Below are 22,565 nucleotides of genomic sequence, written 5' to 3'. Positions count from 1 at the left end.
GGTGGCATTTCTTTTAAAGCCCTGTCTGTGATGTCGCTCAGACGTCCGACGGTGGCATTTCTTTTAAAGCCCTGTCTGTGATGTCGCTCAGACGTCCGACGGTGGCATTTCTCCTAAAGCCCTGTCTGTGATGTCGCTCAGACGTCCGACGGTGGCATTTCTTTTAAGCCCTGTCTGTGATGTCGCGCAGACGTTCGACTGTAGTATTTCTTTTAAGCCCTTTATGTGGTGTCGCTTAGACGCCCGACTGCGGCATGCATTTTATTTATTTACCTTTCGAGGCGTCGCTTCAGACACCCGATCAGTTTTCAGTTATTTATTTTATTCTTCACGTACTGCAATATTATCGTTATTGTATGAGCATCATCCTGGATCATGACGCATTCATGCATTCATTGATTATATCTTTTGTCCGAACTGTCTTGCGAGTACTTTCGAGTACTCACTTGGCTTGTTGATTTGGCCAGATGTTGATGAAGGCGATCTCATGGATGAAGAGTTTGATAGCGAGTCCGACGCCTAGAGGAGTCCCAATCAGTCCCGTGCGATCATGTTTTGGTCATTGTATTATCCGCTTCTGCAACCCTGAATAAATTCATCGAGCCTCATCTCGACGCTCGATGTACTGCCTGTAGGAGTCAAGTTATCCACCACCGTTTTCCCTCGAGCTAGTAGCATGCCAATCCACCCCCGTGACTTAACCGCTCTTATGTAAGATATTGGCGGGTTTGTAATAAACTGTTGAGCAGTCTCAGCTCAATCCTGTAATATATTTGATGCTACTGGTTCTCTGTTTATCAAGCTTTGTCTTCCAGAAAGGATGACTTTTCCTATACTGGGTTTAAAAGATCGGTTTTATCAATAATCATTTTATTGAAAATCCGGTCGTGACATCTCTACTTGTGCAAACAGGGATCTACTTTGAAGATACCATATATTTAGTGGAACTGCACAAGAAGATGTTGGAAACATTAAACTAATCGAGGAGTATATAGTAAGCATGGCCACCACAGTAGATAGCAACAGATGGTTCCGGAGAAGTGCTTCATCTGTAAGCTCTACACAATAAGCCTCCTGACAAAGTTTGGTACTCGCCCACTGATTTCATCCATATGATTGAGCTTTGTCATCTCTATTGATGTTGTGCTACTGTTTAGATACTGTCATGAAAAAGTGGTATTGTCCTTGAGAAGTGCTTCATCTGTGTTGTTTTAAATATTTCATTTCCTTTTTTTCAAGCAAACAGGGATGCTAGCATTTAGTTGTCCTCTTGTCTTTGCACACAACAGGATCATCCTCCTATGAAGAATAATATGGAGTACATGAAGTGACTAGTTCTGATTATGCCAGGATGAAGAAGCCATGTCTATCTTCTCATCAGAAGGAGCAGTTGAAGGATGGTTATGTTACTCCCCACAAGACCAAACTAACTTCAGCTCAGAAGGACTGACAAATCTCCATTTTCTTGTTGTGATGCGCGAGTACAATGTTGTTCTAGGATTCTTTCCGGTGAGTTCCATTTTTCTAAAAGTGTCTCTACATGGACCATGTAGGTGCCTGTTTAAACTGTCAATTCATAGTACAATTTGCTTTATACTAATCACTTTTTTGTATTTGTGCAAACAGGGGTGCTTGGCTTGATTTCAATGGGAACTGCACAAAATGTTCATGAATACATCGAATCATTCATTTCCACCACAAGAAAGGAGGTGCCGATAAGTTCAAGGCGTTGCAACATATAAGGGCGAAATCATACAAGCTACGCGCAAATTTGGTTGATTTTGGTGGAACTGCACAAAAAGAACAGCTGGTTTATTTAGCACGAGGTGCCATGTCAATGTCCGAACTGATGGCAAACCCTGCCCATTCCACAATCGTAGGCATTTGATATTTTGGAATGGGACAACCCTGTCAAATTTTGCTCATTCATTTTAGCAAGAAGACATGCGTTTGATATTTTCGAATGGGACGCCCTTTGCTGTCAGCAACGTCGATCAATTTTTTCTTTTATCGCTTGGGAACCGCCACTAATGTGTTTAGCATGGAAGATGTCGATAACTAATGGTCGCGAAGTAAACATGAATGGTGCATTTCTCAAATTTTCATTTACCTCTGTTTTAAAACTTTAGCTCTGGCACCTCTGCAAATCACTACTTCCTCTGCGAAGGGACTATCTATTTACTTTTATGTTGTGTCATCACCTTCTCAAATAAGCGCCAGAACCTGAGATCACTACTGCCATCCTCATGCATTGTGTGTAGCTAATGTTGGGTGCATCATGACTAGATCTTTTCTACCATGAATTATAATGTTTAGTCGCTGCTTGAACTTTGGAGGTGCTCTGCATTTATGTTTTGTGGTCTCAGAAAGGGCTAGTGAGATACCACTTCTTTCATATTATATCATGGTTGTTTTGACAAAGTGTTGTAGTTTGAGAGATTTTATTATTGCTCGCTAGTTGATTATGTCATTGATATGAGTTAGTATAATTTTCAAGAGTTATTATCGACATGGTTAGTTATAATCTTTGCTGAAAACTTGGGTGCTACTTAAGCTTATTTATGTAAACAAGAGAAAAAGAGTTCGTAAAAGTTTTTCCTTTTCACTTTCAGTTTATCAACTGAGTTGCTTGAGGACAAGCAAAGGTTTAAGCTTGGGGGAGTTAATACGTCTCCGTCGTATCTACTTTTCCTTAACACTTTTCCTCTTGTTTTGGACTCTAATTTGCAAGATCTGAATGAAACTAACCCCGATTGACGCTGTTTTCAGTAGAACTACCATGGTGTTGTTTTTGTGCAGAAATAAAAGTTCTCGGATTGGAACGAAACTTTGCGAGAAAATTTTATACAAATAAAGATAATTTCTGGAGCCAAGAACCATTGGAGGGGGGCACCTGGGTGGGCACAACCCACCAGGGCGCCCCCCCTCCACGCGCGCCCAGGTGGGTTGTCCCCACCTAGTGGCCCCGCAGACTCCAACTTTGATACTATAAAATCACATATCTGGAGAAAAATATCGGGGAGAAAGAATTATCGCATTTCATGAGGCGGAGCCGCTACCACCTCCTGTTCTTCACCGGGAGACCAGATCTGGAGTCCGTTTGGGGCTCCGGAGAGGGGGATCTTCGATCTTCGTCATCACCAACCCTTCTCCATCGCCAATTCCATGATGCTCCCCACCGGGAGTGAGTAATTCCTTCATAGGTTCGCTGGTCGGTGAGGAGTTGGATGAGATTCATCATGTAATTGAGTTAGTTCTGTTATGGCTTGATCCCTAGTATCCATTATGTTCTGAGATTGATGTTACTGTGACTTTGCCATGCTTAATGCTTGTCACTTTGGGCCCAGGTGCCATGATTTCAGATTTGAATCGTTTATGTTATCACCATTATATCTGTGTTCTAGATCCGATCTTGCAAGTTATAGTCACCTACTACGTGTTATGATCTGGCAAACCTGGAGTGACAGAAGTCAGGACACTTCTTGGTAATGACCGTAGTTTGAGGAGTTCATGTATTCACCGTGTGTTAATGCTTTGTTCTGGTTCTCTATAAAAAGGAGGCTCTAATATCCCTTAGTTTCCAATAGGACCCCGCTGCCACGGGAGGGTAGGACAAAATATGTCATTCATGTTCTTTCCATAAGCACATATGACTATTTACGGAATACATGCCTACATTATATTTATGAACTGGAGCTAGTGTCATATTGCCCTAGGTTATGACTATTATATGATGAATATCATCCAACAAATTCACTGACCTAATGCCTACGAATTTCTCTCATATTATTCTTACTAAGTTGCTACTGCTTCGTTACTGTTACGCTCGCTACAAAATTATTGCTATCACTGTTACTGTTACTACTGATGTTGCTACTACTATCAAAACTATCATACTACTTTGATACCGATCACTTTGCTGCAGATAATTAATCTCTAGGTGTGGTTGAATTGACAACTCAGCTGCTAATACTTGCAAATATTCTTTGGCTCCCCTTGTGTCGAATCAATTAATTTGGGTTGAATACTCTACCCTCGAAAACTGTTGTGATCCCCTATACTTGTGGGTTATTAGAGTAACCATTCCTCCATTCCATGGTTAGGACAGTTCCTTATGGCTTCTTTCATTCTATCCTACGCCAAGCACTAGTGGCTCACGTTCTTCCTGTTTGAAACCTTTAATTTGAGAACAAAGTTGCATAATTTTTGCAGGTGGGGAAAAACTTACATAAGAATTTGCTGCAACAATCAGCCCAAGAAGTTATACCGCCTCTAGGTAAAGCTAGAAGCCATTCTTGTGCTTTTTTCTCTCAAATAGAAAGGAAATAGACGCAACTTCAAAGCGTCGGGGTCATAATCTCTAACGTGTGTCATGTTGCACAATTCAGTGAATTATGCAAGTGCATACCAGAATCTTCAGAAGCAGAGCCTCCAAATTGGCCCCGTTGAACCATAGAAACTAAGTTCAGTTTGATCTCACTCAGCGACAACAAATTCAAGTTGTGTTATGGGTTCACGGATAAAGTTATTGCTGGGAGTAGCAAAACTTCCAAGATTATGAGCCATGGTGATCTTTTGGGGTTTTTTTAACTCACAGGACTTGCAAAAAAATAAAAAATAAAACTAAAATTAAAACTTTAACAAAAACTGTAAACACAAAGTCTAGGAACACTCAACTCATCCCCGACAACGGCGCCAGAAAAAGGCTTTGATTACTTCCTTTAGTGATCCAAAAATGGAGGAGAAAGTATTCTCACCTATTTACCCGGAGGTGACCCTGAGTTATCGAACCCGCGGGAGGAAGGCCACCTTTAAGCCAGGGTCTCTAGCAAGCTTTTGTTAAAGAAACAACTCTAGCTTTTGACCGGATCAAAATCAAACAACCTTGAGTTCAACACTTATAATAAAAATAGGTACGAGCATGAGATCTTAATGCTTACAACCATGTATTTGTGCTGGGGCCAAATATGATTTTAAGTTGTGTGCTGGAAGTCACCAGTCAAGATGTGCTTGTTATGAACAGGCGTGGAGGATATGTCCAGATTACATCTTGACCGACACGCGTTCTGCATCAAAAACCAGTTGTCCAATGATTACATCTTGACCTATCCGTCTCGCGGGGTTGCCTCGATAATTAAGATTGCAATAGGCAAGAGCTTTGGGCGTTTAATGATTACACCTCTTGAATCCCTAGAGATAGGATCTGTGTTACCCTACTAAACCCTTCTGTCACTGGTGTTCAGAATAACACTTCATGCCCCCCTGCCTTAGCTTCTCCATGGCTCGCTCTCCATGATCATGGGTACTTGCATGGATGAAAAACGCAGGCGAGATAAGAGACATCTACGGAACAATTTTATTTCACACATATGAGACGTTAATTCAAAGCACTTCCATTGATCCCCACAACAAATACAGAGGGCTGCAAGGCTCTTGCCTCAACCCATACCTTACAGAACTACTCAGACATGGAGATCAGATCACGCAAAGAACACATAATGGAGATTGATTGATTTATAATATGTCTTACAATGAATGTCGTGTGCGATGCACGATTACATGTATGATCTATAAGAAGGATTACGGTGGCTACGAAGATGGAAATAGTGCCGGCTAGGGTTGATGGAGAAGGATGATGACGACTCTGTTCTAGCTTTGCTCGCGGATGTTCTGTTGACATTTTGGTCTTGACCCCTTTATAAAAGTTGTTCAGCTGAACGAGAGGCCTCGGTTTCCACGCCATATGATCGCTCATGCAAGCGGTCGTAGTCGCATGGAACACTGTCTTTGCTCTGTGGCCTGGTGCACCTCCTCATGATTTCTCCTATCTCCTATTTCACTCCTTTCCATGTGTCCCACTTGATTTCACCCATATTTAGCCCATTGCCTGTAGAAACACAATAAAGAGAGAATTTTTAAAACCCTATGCATGCATTAATCATTAGTGGCAATATCAGAGTGAATATTGTTGGGGAACGTTGCATAAAATAAAAAATTTCCTACGTTCACCAAGATCAATCTATGAGTTCTTCTAGCAATGAGAGAGGGGAGTGCATCTACATACCCCTGTAGATCGCGAGCGGAAGCGTTCAAGAGAATGAGGTTGAGGCAGTCGTACTCGTCGTGATCCAAATCAACGGAAGATCCTAGCGCCGAACGGACGGCACCTCCGTGTTCAACACACGTACAGTCAGCGTGACGTCTCCTCCTTCTTGATCCAGCAAGGAGGAAGGAGAGGTTGATGAAGATCCAGCAGCACGACGGCGTGGTGGTGGATGCAGCAGGGATCCCGGCAGGGCTTCGCCAAGCGTCTGCGGAAGGGAGAGGTGTAGCAAGGGGGAAGGGAGGCACCAAGTGCAAGGGTGCGGATGCCCTCCCTCCCCCCCTCTTTATATAGGGACCCCAGGGGGGCGGCCCTAGGAGATCCCATCTCCAAGGGGGGCGGCGGCCAAGGGGGGTGGCTTGCCCCCCAAGGCAAGTGGAGGCGCCCCCCACCCTAGGGTTTCCAACCCTAGGCGCAGGGGGGCCCAAGGGAGGGGCGCACCAGCCCCTCCCCTCCCAACTTCAGCCCACGGGGCCCTCTGGGATAGGTGGCCCCACCCGGTGGACCCCCGGGAACCTTCCGGTGGTCCCGGTACAATACCGGTGACCCTCGAAACTTTCCCGATGGCCGAAACTCGACTTCCCATATATAATTCTTTACCTCCGGACCATTCCGAAACTCCTCGTGACGTCCGGGATCTCATCCGGGACTCCGAACAACTTTCGGTTTGCTGCATACTAATATCTCTACAACCCTAGCGTCACCGAACCTTAAGTGTGTAGACCCTATGGGTTTGGGAGACACGTAGACATGATCGAGATGGCTCTCCGGCCAATGACCAACAGCGGGATCTGGATACCCATGTTGGCTCCCACGTGCTCCTCGATGATCTCATCAGATGAACCACGATGTCGAGGATTCAAGCAACCCCGTATACAATTCCCTTTGTCAATCGGTATGTTACTTGCCCGAGATTTGATCGTCGGTATCCCAATACCTCGTTCAATCTCGTTACCGGCAAGTCACTTTACTCGTACCGTAATGCATGATCCCGTGACCAGACACTCGGTCACTTTGAGCTCATTATGATGATGCATTACCGAGTGGGCCCAGAGATACCTCTCCGTCATACGAAGTGACAAATCCCAATCTCGATCCGTGTCAACCCAACAGACACTTTCAGAGATACCCGCAGTATACCTTTATAGTCACCCAGTTACGTTGTGACGTTTGGTACACCCAAAGCACTCCTATGGTATCCGGGAGTTACACGATCTCATGGTCTAAGGAAAAGATACTTGACATTGGAAAAGCTCTAGCAAACGAACTACACGATCTTGTGATATGCTTAGGATTGGGTCTTGTCCATCACATCATTCTCCTAATGATGTGATCTCGTTATCAATGACATCCAATGTCCATAGTCAGGAAACCACGACTATCTGTTGATTAACGAGCTAGTCAACTAGAGGCTCACTAGGGACATGTTGTGGTCTATGTATTCACACATGTATTACGATTTCCGGATAATATAATTATAGCATGAATAAAAGACAATTATCATGAACAAGGAAATATAATAATAATCCTTTTATTATTGCCTCTAGGGCATATTTCCAATAGTCTCCCACATGCACTAGAGTCAATAATCTAGTTACATTGTGATGAATCGAACACCCATAGAGTTCTGGTGTTGATCATGTTTTGCTCGCGGAAGAGGTTTAGTCAACGGATCTGCGACATTCAGATCCGTATGTACTTTGCAAATGTCTATGTCTCCTTCTTGAGCATTTTCAAAGATGGAGTTGAAACGACGCTTGATGTGCCTGGTCTTCTTGTGAAACCTGGGCTCCTTGGCAAGGGCAATAGCTCCAATGTTGTCACAGAAGAGAGTGATCGGCCCCGACGCATTGGGTATGACTCCTAGGTCGGTGATGAACTCCTTCATCCATATTGCTTCATGCGCTGCCTCCGAGGCTGCCATGTACTCCGCTTCACATGTAGATCCCGCCACGACGCTCTGCTTGCAACTGCACCAGCTTACTGCTCCACGATTCAACATATACACGTATCCGGTTTGTGACTTAGAGTCATCCAGATCTGTGTCGAAGCTAGCATCGACGTAACCCTTTACGACGAGCTCTTCGTCACCTCCATAGACGAGAAACATGTCCTTTGTCCTTTTCAGGTACTTCAGGATATTCTTGACCGCTGTCCAGTGTTCCTTGCCGGGATTACTTTGGTACCTTCCCACCAAACTTACGGCAAGGTTTACATTAGGTCTAGTACATAGCATGGCATACATAATAGATCCTATGGCTGAGGCATAGGGGATGACACTCATCTCTTCTTTATCTTCTGCCGTGGTCGGGCATTGAGCCGAGCTCAATCTCACACCTTGCAATACAGGCAAGAACCCTTTCTTGGACTGATCCATATTGAACTTCTTCAATATCTTATCAAGGTATGTACTTTGTGAAAGACCTATTAGGCGTCTCGATCTATCCCTATAGATCTTGATGCCTAATATGTAAGCAGCTTCTCCAAGGTCCTTCATTGAAAAACACTTATTCAAGTAGGCCTTAATGTTGTCCAAAAGTTCTATATCATTTCCCATCAAAAGTATGTCATCTACATATAATATGAGAAATGCTACAGAGCTCCCACTCACTTTCTTGTAAACGCAGGCTTCTCCATAAGTCCGCATAAACCCAAACGCTTTGATCATCTCATCAAAGCGAATGTTCCAACTCCGAGATGCTTGCACCAGCCCATAAATGGATCGCTGGAGCTTGCACACCTTGTTAGCATTCTTAGGATCGACAAAACCTTCCGGCTGCATCATATACAGTTCTTCCTTAAGATGTTCGTTAAGGAATGCCGTTTTGATGTCCATCTGCCATATCTCATAATCATAGTATGCGGCAATTGCTAACATGATTCGGACGGACTTCAGCTTTGCTACGGGAGAGAATGTCTCATCGTAGTCAACCCCTTGAACTTGTCGATAACCCTTAGCAACAAGTCGAGCTTTATAGATGGTAACATTACCATCCACGTCCGTCTTCTTCTTAAAGATCCATTTGTTTTCTATCGCTCGCCGATCATCAGGCAAGTCTGTCAAAGTCCATACTTCGTTTTCATACATGGATCCTATCTCGGATTGCATGGCTTCAAGCCATTTGTTGAATCTGGGCCCGCCATTGCTTCTTCATAGTTCGAAGGTTCACCGTTGTCTAACAACATGATTTCCAGGACAGGGTTGCCATACCACTCCGGTGTGGAACGTGTCCTTGTGGACCTATGAAGTTCAGTAGCAACTTGATCCGAAGTACCTTGATCATCATCATTAATTTCCTCTCCAGTCGGTGTAGGTACCACAGGAACATTTTCCTGAGCTGCACTACTTTCTGGTTCAAGAGGTAGTACTTCATCGAGTTCTACTTTCCTCCCACTTACTCCTTTCGAGAGAAACTCTTTTTCAGAAAGGATCCGTTCTTGGCAACAAAGATCTTGCCTTCGGATCTAAGGTAGAAGGTATACCCCATGCTTTCCTTAGAGTATCCTATGAAGACGCATTTTTCCGACTTGGGTTCGAGCTTTTCAGGTTGAAGTTTCTTGACATAAGCATCGCATCCCCAAACTTTTAGAAACGACAGCTTAGGTTTCTTCCCAAACCATAATTCATACGGTGTCGTCTCAACGGATTTAGACGGAGCCCTATTTAAAGTGAATGTAGCTGTCTCTAGAGCGTATCCCCAAAATGATAGCGGTAAATCAGTAAGAGACATCATAGATCGTACCATATCCAATAGAGTGCGATTACGATGTTCGGACACACCATTACGTTGAGGTGTTCCAGGCGGCGTGAGTTGTGAAACGATTCCACATTTCCTTAAGTGCGTACCAAATTCATGACTTAATTATTCTCCTCCACGATCTGATCGTAAGAAATTTATCTTTCAGTCACGTTGATTCTCTACCTCATTCTGAAATTCCTTGAACTTTTCAAAGGTCTCAGAGTTGTGTTTCATCAAGTAGACATATCCATATCTACTCAAGTCATCAGTGAGAGTGAGAACATAACGATATCCTCCGCGAGCCTCAACGCTCATTGGACTGCACACATCGGTATGTATGATTTCCAATAAGTTGGTTGCTCGCTCCATTGCTCCGGAGAACAGAGTCTTGGTCATTTTGCCCATGAGGCATGGTTCGCATGTGTCAAATGATTCATAATCGAGAGACTCTAAAAGTCCATCAGCATGGAGCTTCTTCATGCGCTTGACACCAATGTGACCAAAGCGGCAGTGCCACAAGTATGTGGGACTATCGTTATCAACTTTACATCTTTTGGTATTCACACTATGAATATGTGTAACATTACATTCGAGATTCATTAAGAATACACCATTGACCATCGGGGCATGACCATAAAACATACCCCTCATATAAATAGAACAACCATTATTCTCGGATTTAAATGAGTAGCCATCTCGTATTAAACAAGATCCAGATACAATGTTCATGCTCAAACTTGGCACTAAATAACAATTATTGAGGTTTAAAACTAATCCCGTAGGTAAATGCAGAGGTAGCGTGCCAACAGCGATCACATCGACCTTGGAACCATTCCCGACGCGCATCGTCACCTCGTCCTTCGCCAGTCTCCGCTTATTTCGCAGCTCCTGCTTTGAGTTACAAATATGAGCAACGGCACCTGTATCAAATACCCAGGAGCTACTATGAGCACTGGTAAGGTACACATCAATTACATGTATATCACATATACCTTTAGTGTTGCCGGCCTTCTTGTCCGCTAAGTATTTGGGGCAGTTCCGCTTCCAGTGACCCTTCCCTTTGCAATAAAAGCACTCAGTTTCAGGCTTGGGTCCACTCTTTGACTTCTTCCCGGCAACTGGCTTATCGGGCGTGGCAACATCCTTGCCGTCCTTCTTGAAGTTCTTCTTACCCTTGCCTTTCTTGAACTTGGTGGTTTTATTGACCATCAACACTTGATGTTCCTTTCTGATTTCTACCTCTGCTGACTTCAGCATTGAAAATACTTCAGGAATAGTTTTCACCATCCCCTGCATATTGTAGTTCATCACAAAGCTCTTGTAGCTCGGTGGGAGCGACTGAAGGATTCTGTCAATGACCGCCTCGTCCGGGAGGTTAATGTCCAGCTGGGACAGGCGGTTGTGCAACCCAGACATTTTGAGTATGTGCTCACTGACAGAACTATTTCCCTCCATCTTACAACTATAGAACTTGTCGGAGACTTCATATCTCTCAACTCGGGCGTGAGCTTGGAAAACCATTTTCAGCTCCTCGAACATCTCATATGCTCTGTGTTGCTCAAAACGCTTTTGGAGCCCCGCTTCTAAGCTGTAAAGCATGCCGCACTGAACGAGGGAGTAATCATCAGCACGTGTCTGCCAAACATTCAAATCGTCTTGCAGTGCTGGGAGAGCAGGTGGGTCACCTAGCGGTGCTTCTAGGACATATGCTTTCTTGGCAGTTATGAGGATGATCCTCAGGTTCCGGACCCAGTCCGTATAGTTGCTGCCATCATCTTTCAGCTTGGTTTTCTCTAGGAACGCGTTGAAGTTCATTTTGACATGAGCGTTGGCCATTTGATCTACAAGACATTTTTGCAAAGATTTTAGACTAAGTTCATGATAATTAAGTTCATCTAATCAAATTATTTAATGAACTCCCACTCAGATTAGACATCCCTCTAGTCATCTAAATGTTACATGATCCGAGTCGACTAGGCCGTGTCCGATCATCACGTGAGACGGACTAGTCATCATCGGTGAACATCTCCATGTTGATCGTATCTTTCATATGACTCATGTTCGACCTTTCGGTCTCTTGTGTTCCGAGGCCATGTCTGTACATGCTAGGCTCGTCAAGTTAACCTAAGTGTTTTGCATGTGTAAATCTGTCTTACACCCGTTGTATGTGAACGTTAGAATCTATCACACCCGATCATCACGTGGTGCTTCGAAACAACGAACTGTCACAACGGCGCACAGTTAGGTGGGACACTTTCTTGAAATTATTATGAGGGATCATCTTATTTATTACCGTCGTTCTAAGTAAACAAGATGCAAAAACATGATAAACATCACATGCAATCAAATAGTAGTGACATGATATGGCCAATATCATATAGCTCCTTTGATCTCCATCTTCGGGGCTCCATGATCATCTTCGTCACCGGCATGACACCATGATCTCCATCATCGTGTCTCCATGAAGTTGCTCGCCAACTATTACTTCTACTACTATAGCTAACGGTTTAGCAATAAAGTAAAGTAATTACATGGCGTTAAATCATTGACACGCAGGTCATACAATAATTAAGACAACTCCTATGGCTCCTGCCGGTTCTCATACTCATCGACATGCAAGTCGTGATTCCTATTACAAGAACATGATCTCATACATCACAATATATCATTCATCATTCATCACAACTTTTGGCCATATCACATCACAAAGCAATTGCTGCAAAAACAAGTTAAACGTTCTCTAATTGTTGTTGCATCTTTTACGTGGCTGCAATAGGGTTCTAGCAAGAACGTTTTCTTACCTATGAAAAAGCCACAACGTGATTTGTCAACTTCTATTTACCCTTCATAAGGACCCTTTTCATCGAATCCGCTCCAACTAAAGTGGGAGAGACAGACACCCGCTAGCCACCTTATGCAACTAGTGCATGTCAGTCGGTGGAACCTGTCTCACGTAAGCGTACGTGTAAGGTCGGTCCGGGCCGCTTCATCCCACAATACCGCTGAAGAAAAATAAGACTAGTAGTGGCAAGAAAATTGACAACATCTACGCCCACAACAGATTTGTGTTCTACTCGTGCAAAGAGAACTACGCATAGACCTAGCTCATGATGCCACTGTTGGGGAATGTTGCATAAAATAAAAAAATTCCTACGTTCACCAAGATCAATCTATGAGTTCTTATAGCAACGAGAAAGGGGAGTGCATCTACATACCCTTGTAGATCGCGAGCGGAAGCGTTCAAGAGAACGAGGTTGAGGGAGTCGTACTCGTCGTGATCCAAATCACCGGAAGATCCTAGCGCCGAACGGACGGCACCTCCGCGTTAAACACACGTACGATCAGCGTGATGTCTCCTCCTTCTTGATCCAGCAAGGGGGAAGGAGAGGTTGATGAAGATCCAGTAGCACGACGGCGTGGTGGTGGATGCAGCAGGGATCCCGGCAGGGCTTCGCCAAGCGTCTGCGGAAGGGAGAGGTGTAGCAAGGGGGAAGGAAGGCGCCAAGTGCAAGGGTGCGGCTGCCCTCCCTCCCCCCTCTTTATATAGGGACCCCAGGGGGGTGCCGGCCCTAGGAGATCCCATCTCCAAGGGGGGCGGCAGCCAAGGGGGGTGGCTTGCCCCCAAGGCAAGTGGAGGCGCCTCCCCCCCCACCCTAGGGTTTCCAACCCTAGGCGCAGGGGGGGGCCAAGGGGGGCACACCAGCCCACAAGGGGCTGGTTCCCCTCCCCACTTCAGCCCACGGGGCCCTCCGGGATAGGTGGCCCCACCCGGTGGACCCCCGGGACCCTTCCGGTGGTCCCGATACAATACCGGTGACCCCCGAAACTTTCCCGATGGCCGAAACTCGACTTCCCATATATAATTCTTTACCTCCGGACCATTCCGGAACTCCTCGTGACGTTTGGGATCTCATCCGGGACTCCGAATAACTTTCGGTTTGCTGCATACTAATATCTCTACAACCCTAGCGTCACCGAACCTTAAGTGTGTAGACCCTACGGGTCCGGGAGACACGTAGACGTGACCGAGACGGCTCTCCGGTCAATGACCAACAGTGGGATCTGGATACCCATGTTGGCTCCCACATACTCCTCGATGATCTCATCGGATGAACCACGATGTCAAGGATTCAAGCAACCCCGTATACAATTCCCTTTGTCAATCGGTATGTTACTTGCCCGAGATTCGATCGTCGGTATCCCAATACCTCGTTCAATCTCGTTACCGGCAAGTCACTTTACTCGTACCGTAATGCATGATCCCGTGACCAGACACTTGGTCACTTTGAGCTCATTATGATGATGCATTACCGAGTGGGCCTAGAGATACCTCTCCGTCATACGGAGTGACAAATCCCAGTCTCGATCCGTGTCAACCCAACAGACACTTTCGGAGATACCCGCGGTATACCTTTATAGTCACCCAGTTACGTTGTGACGTTTGGTACACCCAAAGCACTCCTACGGTATCCGGGAGTTACACGATCTCATGGTTTAAGGAAAAGATACTTGACATTGGAAAAGCTCTAGCAAACAAACTACACGATCTTGTGCTATGCTTAGGATTGGGTCTTGTCCATCACATCATTCTCCTAATGATGTGATCTCGTTATCAATGACATCCAATGTCCATAGTCAGGAAACCACGACTATCTGTTGATTAACGAGCTAGTCAACTAGAGGCTCACTAGGGACATGTTGTGGTCTATGTATTCACACATGTATTACGATTTCCGGATAATACAATTATAGCATGAATAAAAGACAATTATCATGAACAAGGAAATATAATAATAATCCTTTTATTATTGCCTCTAGGGCATATTTCCAACAAATACCTCAATTTAATTGAAATATCTCGCTTTAAACAAAGGGCAGAGGAGTGTTAAAATATCGCTCATCAGCTAGCTCCACCCTTTGTCATCCTATGCACATAATATATGTTCATCTTCTGATCAAATATCGCTCCCTCTACCAATACATCAAACAAATAAGTATTAACTTATAGGTCTCAATTATGACATAGCTCACAAGAACTAACAAAAAATTGTGAGGTCGATAGTAGCCCTCATAGTTGTTTCTAGTAGGCATATAATTCTTAGAAAATTTCAAAAAATAACACATTCAAGGATTAAAATAACCGCCATGGAGTGGGGGTGTTGAATAAGCATCCACCAGTTTTTTTATTATTTTCTTTACAATTTAGACTTTGCGCAAAATTTCTCCTAAATACAACTAGGTAACCACAACATATATGATGGTAGTTAAGTTAAACAACAAGTTAATACGCAACTGAAAGAGCTCGGAAATGAATGAAATAACTAAGGCACACACACACGAAAGATGTATATGATGTTCACTTCCTTTGAAGGAAGCTAGTCACTATTGAAGATGTGTGGGCAACACCAGGTATGCCCAACACCACAAAGTCTCACATTCTTCCTCACTCTCACACCAAGTAAGAGCTCAATCACCATTGGGCGACTGGATCCTCGCCGGCAACTCCTACCGCTTAGGTGTCTCCAACCTATAAGAGTAATAAGAACAAAAGAAAAGGCTGGAACTTGCTCAAATCATGAAACCAATTAGTTCATGGTCGCTAGCATATGCCTTACCACATGTTTCTCATTGTCGCTAGCATGACGTGTCTAGTTTTTCTAGCTATATTTACTATAGATTTTTATCATATAAGCATGCCTTGGCTATTTGTGTCTTGCATTACATCGCCAAACATATTGGAAATCCAGAGTGGATGATACGTCTCAAATGTATATATAATTTTTGTTGTTTTTTTTGCGCCAATTTATATGTTTTTTCTTAACTAACATATTAACTCAATGTCTAGTGTCAGTTGCCGTTTTCTGTTGTTTTTGGATTCTCAGGAAACCAATTTTATGGAGCTCCAAAAATCCCGAAATATCACGACTTCTCTTTCTTTTGCATTGGGAAGCTTCCAGGAGTCGCCAACCTAGGCCAGGGCCCATGGAGACGCATGGTGAGGCCATGTGGGCTCCCTGGTGCTCCATTACACCGCCTCTCGACGCCTATATTTATCCCTCGCCCTGAAAACCCTAATAATACATCAGAGTTCTTCTACTTCCGCCGTCGCACATCGTTGTTCCACAATGGTCCAATCTGAAGGCCTTTCCCGGTACTCTGTCAAAGAGAAAAATCATCATGGTGGCCATCTCCATCAACTTGAAGGACACCTAATTCTACCGGTTCGACGCCTGCGTCCCCTCCTCCTTCGGTGCCCCCCTCTTCCATCGCCTCTGCCACCCTCCTCCTGTTCCAGCGCCGCCTCCTTCTCCCTGCTTCGCCTCATCCAGAGAGTTCGGAGATAGGTCGGCTACAACGCGAGCAGCGTGACGTGCCTCGAGGGCGTGCATCTCCACCTGGATCTCCGCCCGACGCTTCGGGGTCAACATTTTGTAGTAGGTGACCTTGGTGAGGACCATGGCGGCAGGCGGACGACGAGGTCAAAGTGGGCTGGTGTGTGCACGATGTCGCGATAGCAGCTCGGAGGTGAGAGAGGGGGAGAAAATGGGGCGGCTAGGGTTTACCCTCGTCGTCCGGTTTAAATAGCCAGGTTTTGTCCCTCGAGCGACGCTGAAACAGAGACATGAATGTAGACTGGTGAGCTCCAGTGGAACGATGGTTTCCTTGCGAGTCTCGCCCGCCAGTCCGACGTGACAGACGCGTCCGGGCATGTCTGCGCCACCTCATATCCGCCACACATATGAGGTGTGTTTGAGGGATGTCTTTTTTTCCGACATCAATTGAGGGGTGCCAGTTAGCGAACCATTCGGAATGGGTATAAAGGAGCCAGTTGGGGGGTAATATGATTCGGCAGTGACAGAGCTGTCCGTCCGGAGCTTATAGGTGTTTGAGTGGTCCGGCTACATAGGCTTGACGTGCCTAGAGCCGTAGACGCACAAGAGCTCTGGCTCGAAGCAGCCCGGTCCCGTTAGACTAAACCCAAATCCGACCCCGACCGACGACGCGAGTCAAAGAGCAGCAGCGACCGCGCCCATCACCACCACCACCCGCCTGACGGAGCCCTTCCCTCCCATCGGCGGCGGAGATGGTGGGGTGGCTCAAGGCGCTGGTGTACGGCGCAGGGGGCATGGCGGTGGTGGGCCTGGCGGCGCTGGTGGCGCTGCAGGAGCGCCTCGTCTACGTGCCCGTGCTCCCTGGCCTCCCGCGCGCTTACCCCATCAAGCCCTCGCGCCTCCGCCTCATCTACGAGGACGTCTGGCTCCGCGCCGCCGACGGCGTGCGCCTCCACTCCTGGTTCCTCCGCCACTCTCCCACCTGCCGAGGCAAGTACCAACCAGTCACCGATCCTCCCCAACCTCTCCCGGTTTGTTTGTTGGTTCCTCCCCCCCTTGTCCAATGATTCGATCGGTATCAGGAACTGTTCGGGTTATTGGAGCGTAAGGCGGTGGATCTCTTCGAGTCTGTACTGGAGGGATTGGCTTTGACCCAAATTGCGTGGTTAGATAGTGGCGTCGCTTCATCTCTTAGCTCCCTTGATCGGGACATGGGTCCGTGGATCTGGGTAGGGTTTACGGCGTTCACTTAAGAAATGCCCGATGTTTATGATTTTTGCTGCTAATATAATAGGATTTGAACTTTACTGCCGCTGCCTGCGTGGATATGTCATATGTTCTTAATTGATCTATAGGGTTCCTTGGTTTTATTACACAGTTCTCTGTAGTTCTGTGTGTCGATTCAGGATTGATTGGCCAATCTCACAATGAGTTTCAATTGGAATTGGTTTATCAAGTTCCAGCTTCATTGTGATTTTCTAGTCGGTACTCGCTGGTGTATGTGGTGCTTAGTATAGTATTTCTCTGATGTGCTATTTATGTTCAATAGATCGTAGAGATGTCATGACCGTTAAACACACGGTAGGGTTAGATTCCACAAATTTTGTTTTCATACTTTTATTGTGACGTATTGCTTTCTTTGTCTCTATGCGGTTATATATTTGCATCGCATCACTATGTTTCATGGTTGTTGATTTGGTTTTCTACTGTATATCTCTATGGGTTAGTTTTAAAAGTTGTGCAAGTTTAGAAAGTATACCCAATAAGCTTTCTGACCATATATAAAGGCATGCATGATTACGTAAAAGTTCATGTGAACCATGATTTGGTTCGAAGCAGGAAGAGATGGGAAATATTTGCGGTGATCTGTGGACGAGAAATATGCAATTGCCACGTGTACATTCAAAATACTTCGGCATGTCAACACATTTGTCTCTTCCCTTGAAAAGCGGCTCACGCTGCATTGAACCTACTTCCTTCTAATCACCTTTGCTTTTCACTCATTGGCCCCAGATGTGTAACTGGACCAGCTGGGCAACTATCTGCAAAATTAGAATTTGTATGCATGCGTTAGTTCCTCTAGCTAGTTGTATCTACTACTCTAGCTGATCTTGTCTATGCATCAAATGAGATACACTTCTTCTTGTCTATATCTCGTTGGTCACATCATTTGCTGGTGTTTTTATTAATTTTAGGTTAGGAAGAAAAGTTACAGTCTTGATATTGTTCTATAACTAGGTGTTTGTGATGCTTGATAATTATATGAGCACAAAAGAGTTTCAAGAGAGCATTTCACAAAACAAAAAAAGTCATGCTCAGAGCTTCAGTCCTCTCGCATTTCCTACATCACTGATAGCATGAAATTTTTATAGCATATGCATGCTTAGGAACTAGTGTGCTCAATCTTCAGTTTGTTCTCAACTTCACATTTGTTTTGTTCCCACATTGTTGTCTGTTTCATAGTGTTTTCCTGATGCAGGTCCGACCATTCTGTTCTTTCAGGAAAATGCCGGCAGTATCCTGAATTTCTTTTTATGGACATGAGAACTAATAAAATAGTACTCCCTCCGTCCGAAAATACTTGCCGGAGAAATGGATGTATCTAGATGTATTCTAGTTCTAGATACATCCATTTTTATCCATTTCTCCGACAAGTATTTTCTAGACGGAGGGAGTATCTCATTGATGACAAATTGTGTTGAAGCTATACTCTGTTAAAATCCTTCACTCGTTATAGATATTGCACATCGTTTGGAATGCGTTCGACTAATGATGCAGCGGCTACAGTGCAATGTGTTTATGCTTTCTTATAGAGGGTATGGTTCTCCACAGTATAAACCAGTTATACTATCTTTGTTTCATTCTTCTTTCTTGAAGCTCTCAGTATCATATGTGATTCAAATGTCTTCACTTTCTTTCATTTATTAGTGAACCTGAACTTTGATCATGTTTGTAGGTATGGTGAGAGCGAGGGTTATCCTTCTCAGAGTGGCATCACAAAAGATGCACAGGTTTGTTGTTTCCTGCATTTTGGTTTTGTTCTCACTTTTGTGGTTCTGTTTACTCTTCTTACAGTTCTCTCTTTTGATAGGCCGCACTTGATCATCTAGTTCAGAGGAAGGACATTGACACATCCAGGATAGTTATCTTTGGGAGATCTTTAGGAGGTGCTGTTGGAGCAGTTCTTGCAAAAAACAATCCTGACAAGGTACTCATTGTAAACTGATTTGTCTATGCATATTGCTGTAGAGAAGTGAGAATAGGTTCATTTGATCTCTCTGCTGTTGGATTTGTGATGGCAGTATCCTCCACTGCACTTCTATTTTCGAACAAATTTCATTGGATCAACATTCAAAACATGCATACAAGGTTTTTGAGTCGCCTAGCCAAGTCAAGTTGCCATGCCTCCGACTAGTGGCTCGCTGCGATTAGTCTGCGACTCGTCGTGATTAATCGCCCCAAGTCGCCCCAGGTGTTAAGAGGAGGAGGAGGAGGAGGAGGAGGAGGAGGGGGAAGAGGTGCTGTTGCAGGCGGAGGAGGGGGAACGCAGCTGCTTGGAGGATACTTCAGCTCGGAGAAGGCAGCAGCAGCTCGTAGGAGCAATGGAGGCGGTGATTCTGATGTGGGATGGGAGCACGCGTCTTGCTCCTCCTCTGTTTCGTGCTAGAGAGCTGGCCCAATAGGCCCATTATGTAACCCTAGCTTCCAAATAAAATCCAAACCGTCCATATGCTCTAATCTGGACCGTGCATCTGCTCTCCCATGTGCCTTTCTCCTTCGTCTCTTCCGTGCTTCTCCTCGTACAGGCGGCGCACTCCCAGCTTCGTCTCCTCCTCCCCCGCCTCGAACTCTGGCCTCCTCACCTTCCCAGTCTTCCCTCCCTTGGCCTTGCTGAAGCAAGCCGCCCTGCTTTGAGGTCCTAGTCGCCCGACTAGTCGTCGACTAATCGTCGACTAGCCTACCAGCCGCGCGACTCGCTCCTCAAGCCAAGTCGCCTGCGCAAGCCAACCTCGCTCCAACGACTCGGCGATTAGTCGGCGACTCAAAAACCTTGCATGCATATGTTCATAAATTAGACTTAGATTTTCATGTAGTTATGATGTAGATTACCTTCTGTTACAAGATTATTCTGCTATGGATCTTGCCAGAAGATTGTGAAGAATGTTAAGACTGTCAAAATATGCTGAAAATCAAGTGATGACACATGATCATGACCATTGTTGATAGCAGATAGGTGGTTACAGTCTTGATATATGCTGAAAATCAAACGATGTTAGTATGTTGTAAGGCAGCATATAGGAGAGAAGTTTTTACTTGAAAAGAAAGAAAAAAACAGACCCAGATCTTTCTGTCCCCTTCCATCTAGATTGGCCAGAACTCAATAACTTAAATACCGCAAACCAGCTTCCAGACCTTGTTCACCCATTAAAGGAAATTACGTCCAGCCAACACTTTACTTTAGTGATCAACATAGGACACCTTCATAAAGCAGGCTCTTAGATTTTACGGTTGTGAACTCAGTCATGTGGTTAGGGCAACATTATTTAGGTCATATTTTGGTAAGCTTATAACATCTATAGAAGTGTGCTAAGCTTTGGCCTTTGCAATTCATAATGATCTTGCTAGATGTTGTTCTATGTTGCAGGTGTCTGCTCTAATATTGGAAAATACTTTTACATCTATATTGGATATGGCTGGTATCATGCTGCCCTTCTTAAGATGGTTCATAGGCGGTAGTTCTGCCAAAGGCCCAAAACTTCTTAACTGCGTTGTTCGCTCTCCATGGAGTACACTTGATGTTGTTGCAGAGGTGAGTTTTGGAGGTTGGTTTAAATCAACATTTTATACGGTGTTGTTTTCATGCTTGGTTACAACTTCCGTATTCTTATTTTTAATCTTTGGGGAGAAAATATAGTGTTGATCTGTTTTTGATTCATACAGTTTGTTTTTACTCCTTTGGACTTTGTATTCAAAGATTACACCAAAATGAAACCTATATTATTGTTAAGCTGTAAGATTTCAAATCTGTATTTATGCTATTCTGCTGTTCTCAGATCTTTATTTTAGTCCGCCCCATCTTCAGAAATAATCATAATCTGTTAAGCCGTAAGGTTTCAAATCTATTTATGCCATTCTGCAGTTCTCAGATCTTTATTTTAGCCCCATGGTTTGTGTTATCCGTTGCCTGAGTTTTGGCATGTCATTGCAGGTCAAACAACCCATTCTCTTCCTTTCTGGATTGCAAGATGAACTGGTTCCCCCGTCACACATGAGGATGCTGTATGACAAAGCTGTTGAACATAACAGGAATTGTAGGTTTGTTGATTTTCCCAGTGGTATGCATATGGATACCTGGATTTCTGGAGGGGACCGCTACTGGAGGACAATCGAATTGTTTCTGGACCAATATACCCCAGAAGTACAGAGTTCTGATGCCAGCTGCACAAGTGAAATTGCTGATGATGGTAATTACTAATTAGTATTTACCAATTCATTATAACATTTTCCTGCGAATATTGTTCTATCATGTTTTTTCTTGTACGTGTAGGGATACATTATGTTGTCATATTTGTGTATTTAACTACATAGTGTAGTTTTACTAATGTTAATGGCAATACTGAATAGTGAATACAACCATTTGTATCTTCAATTTTGGAACCTGGTTCATGATGTTGACTACAAATGTGCGATTTATGTTAGCTTGCCTCTGATAAATTGAATCTCTTTCTAGATAAAGCTGCATAATAATTGGAACATCTAGAGCAGCCTGCTGTTTTCCACCAGTTTTTCTGATGTTGATGCAATTCCGGTCTTTTGATGGATTGAAGATCATTTCAAACAATTAATTCAGGTGGTTCTGCTCCATTCCACCTGAAGAAGCCAAAGCTGTGAATATATTTTGAGGTTGTTTTCCATCCTGTGATGCTGCTGTATTTGTGTATGGAATGACACATATTTCTGAGCCTGGCTCGGCCTTCAACTTGGCTTCATTCAAGTATTTGCAATTTATTGGAACTAGTACCGAATGTTAGAAAATCTGGCCTTGGTGTATGACGGTTCAGTATATGGTAATCTTGTTGGCTCAACCATTTGGTTTTGTTATTATGACTGTTGCTACCAATATGGTTTCTTGTTTTTTGCGCCTGCTGTGCAAAAACCTGCAGTTTTCCTTAGAAGATGTGCATTGTGCAAGGCAATATCTTTGTTTCTGAAGCTTCCACCCAGGGCTTCTTTGGTTTAAAGATTATTGAATGAAAATTTCGGTGGATTGCAGTCCTTCAAGAATATTTCCTATATTGCTTGCAGTGCCATGACAGTACAAAATCAAGGTTCAGCAAATATTTCCTATATTGCTTGCAGTGCCATGACAATACAAAACCGAAGTTTAGC

At 44.3% G+C, this 22,565-nt stretch overlaps 1 protein-coding gene across 2 annotated transcripts; it reads left to right on the top strand.

Moving 5' to 3' along the window:
* Positions 1-16,771: 16,771 nt before the first annotated feature.
* Positions 16,772-22,351, top strand: LOC119363016 (alpha/beta hydrolase domain-containing protein WAV2-like). Of its 2 annotated transcripts, none has more exons than XM_037628314.1 (8): positions 16,772-17,165; positions 18,655-18,690; positions 18,913-18,991; positions 19,132-19,186; positions 19,267-19,383; positions 20,821-20,985; positions 21,385-21,640; positions 22,027-22,351. In XM_037628314.1, the coding sequence occupies exons 1-8, from the start codon at positions 16,928-16,930 to the stop codon at positions 22,065-22,067; spliced, it is 987 nt and encodes a 328-aa protein (XP_037484211.1). In that variant the 5' UTR covers positions 16,772-16,927; the 3' UTR covers positions 22,068-22,351. The 2 variants fall into 2 exon arrangements, with proteins under 2 accessions (XP_037484211.1, XP_037484212.1); XM_037628315.1 differs by having other exon boundaries at positions 16,928-17,165; positions 21,907-22,313.
* Positions 22,352-22,565: the final 214 nt, after the last annotated feature.

Source organism: Triticum dicoccoides, chromosome 2B (genome assembly GCF_002162155.2).
Source record: "Triticum dicoccoides isolate Atlit2015 ecotype Zavitan chromosome 2B, WEW_v2.0, whole genome shotgun sequence".
Lineage (NCBI taxonomy): Eukaryota > Viridiplantae > Streptophyta > Magnoliopsida > Poales > Poaceae > Triticum > Triticum dicoccoides.
This window is presented reverse-complemented; position numbering and strand designations above follow the sequence as displayed.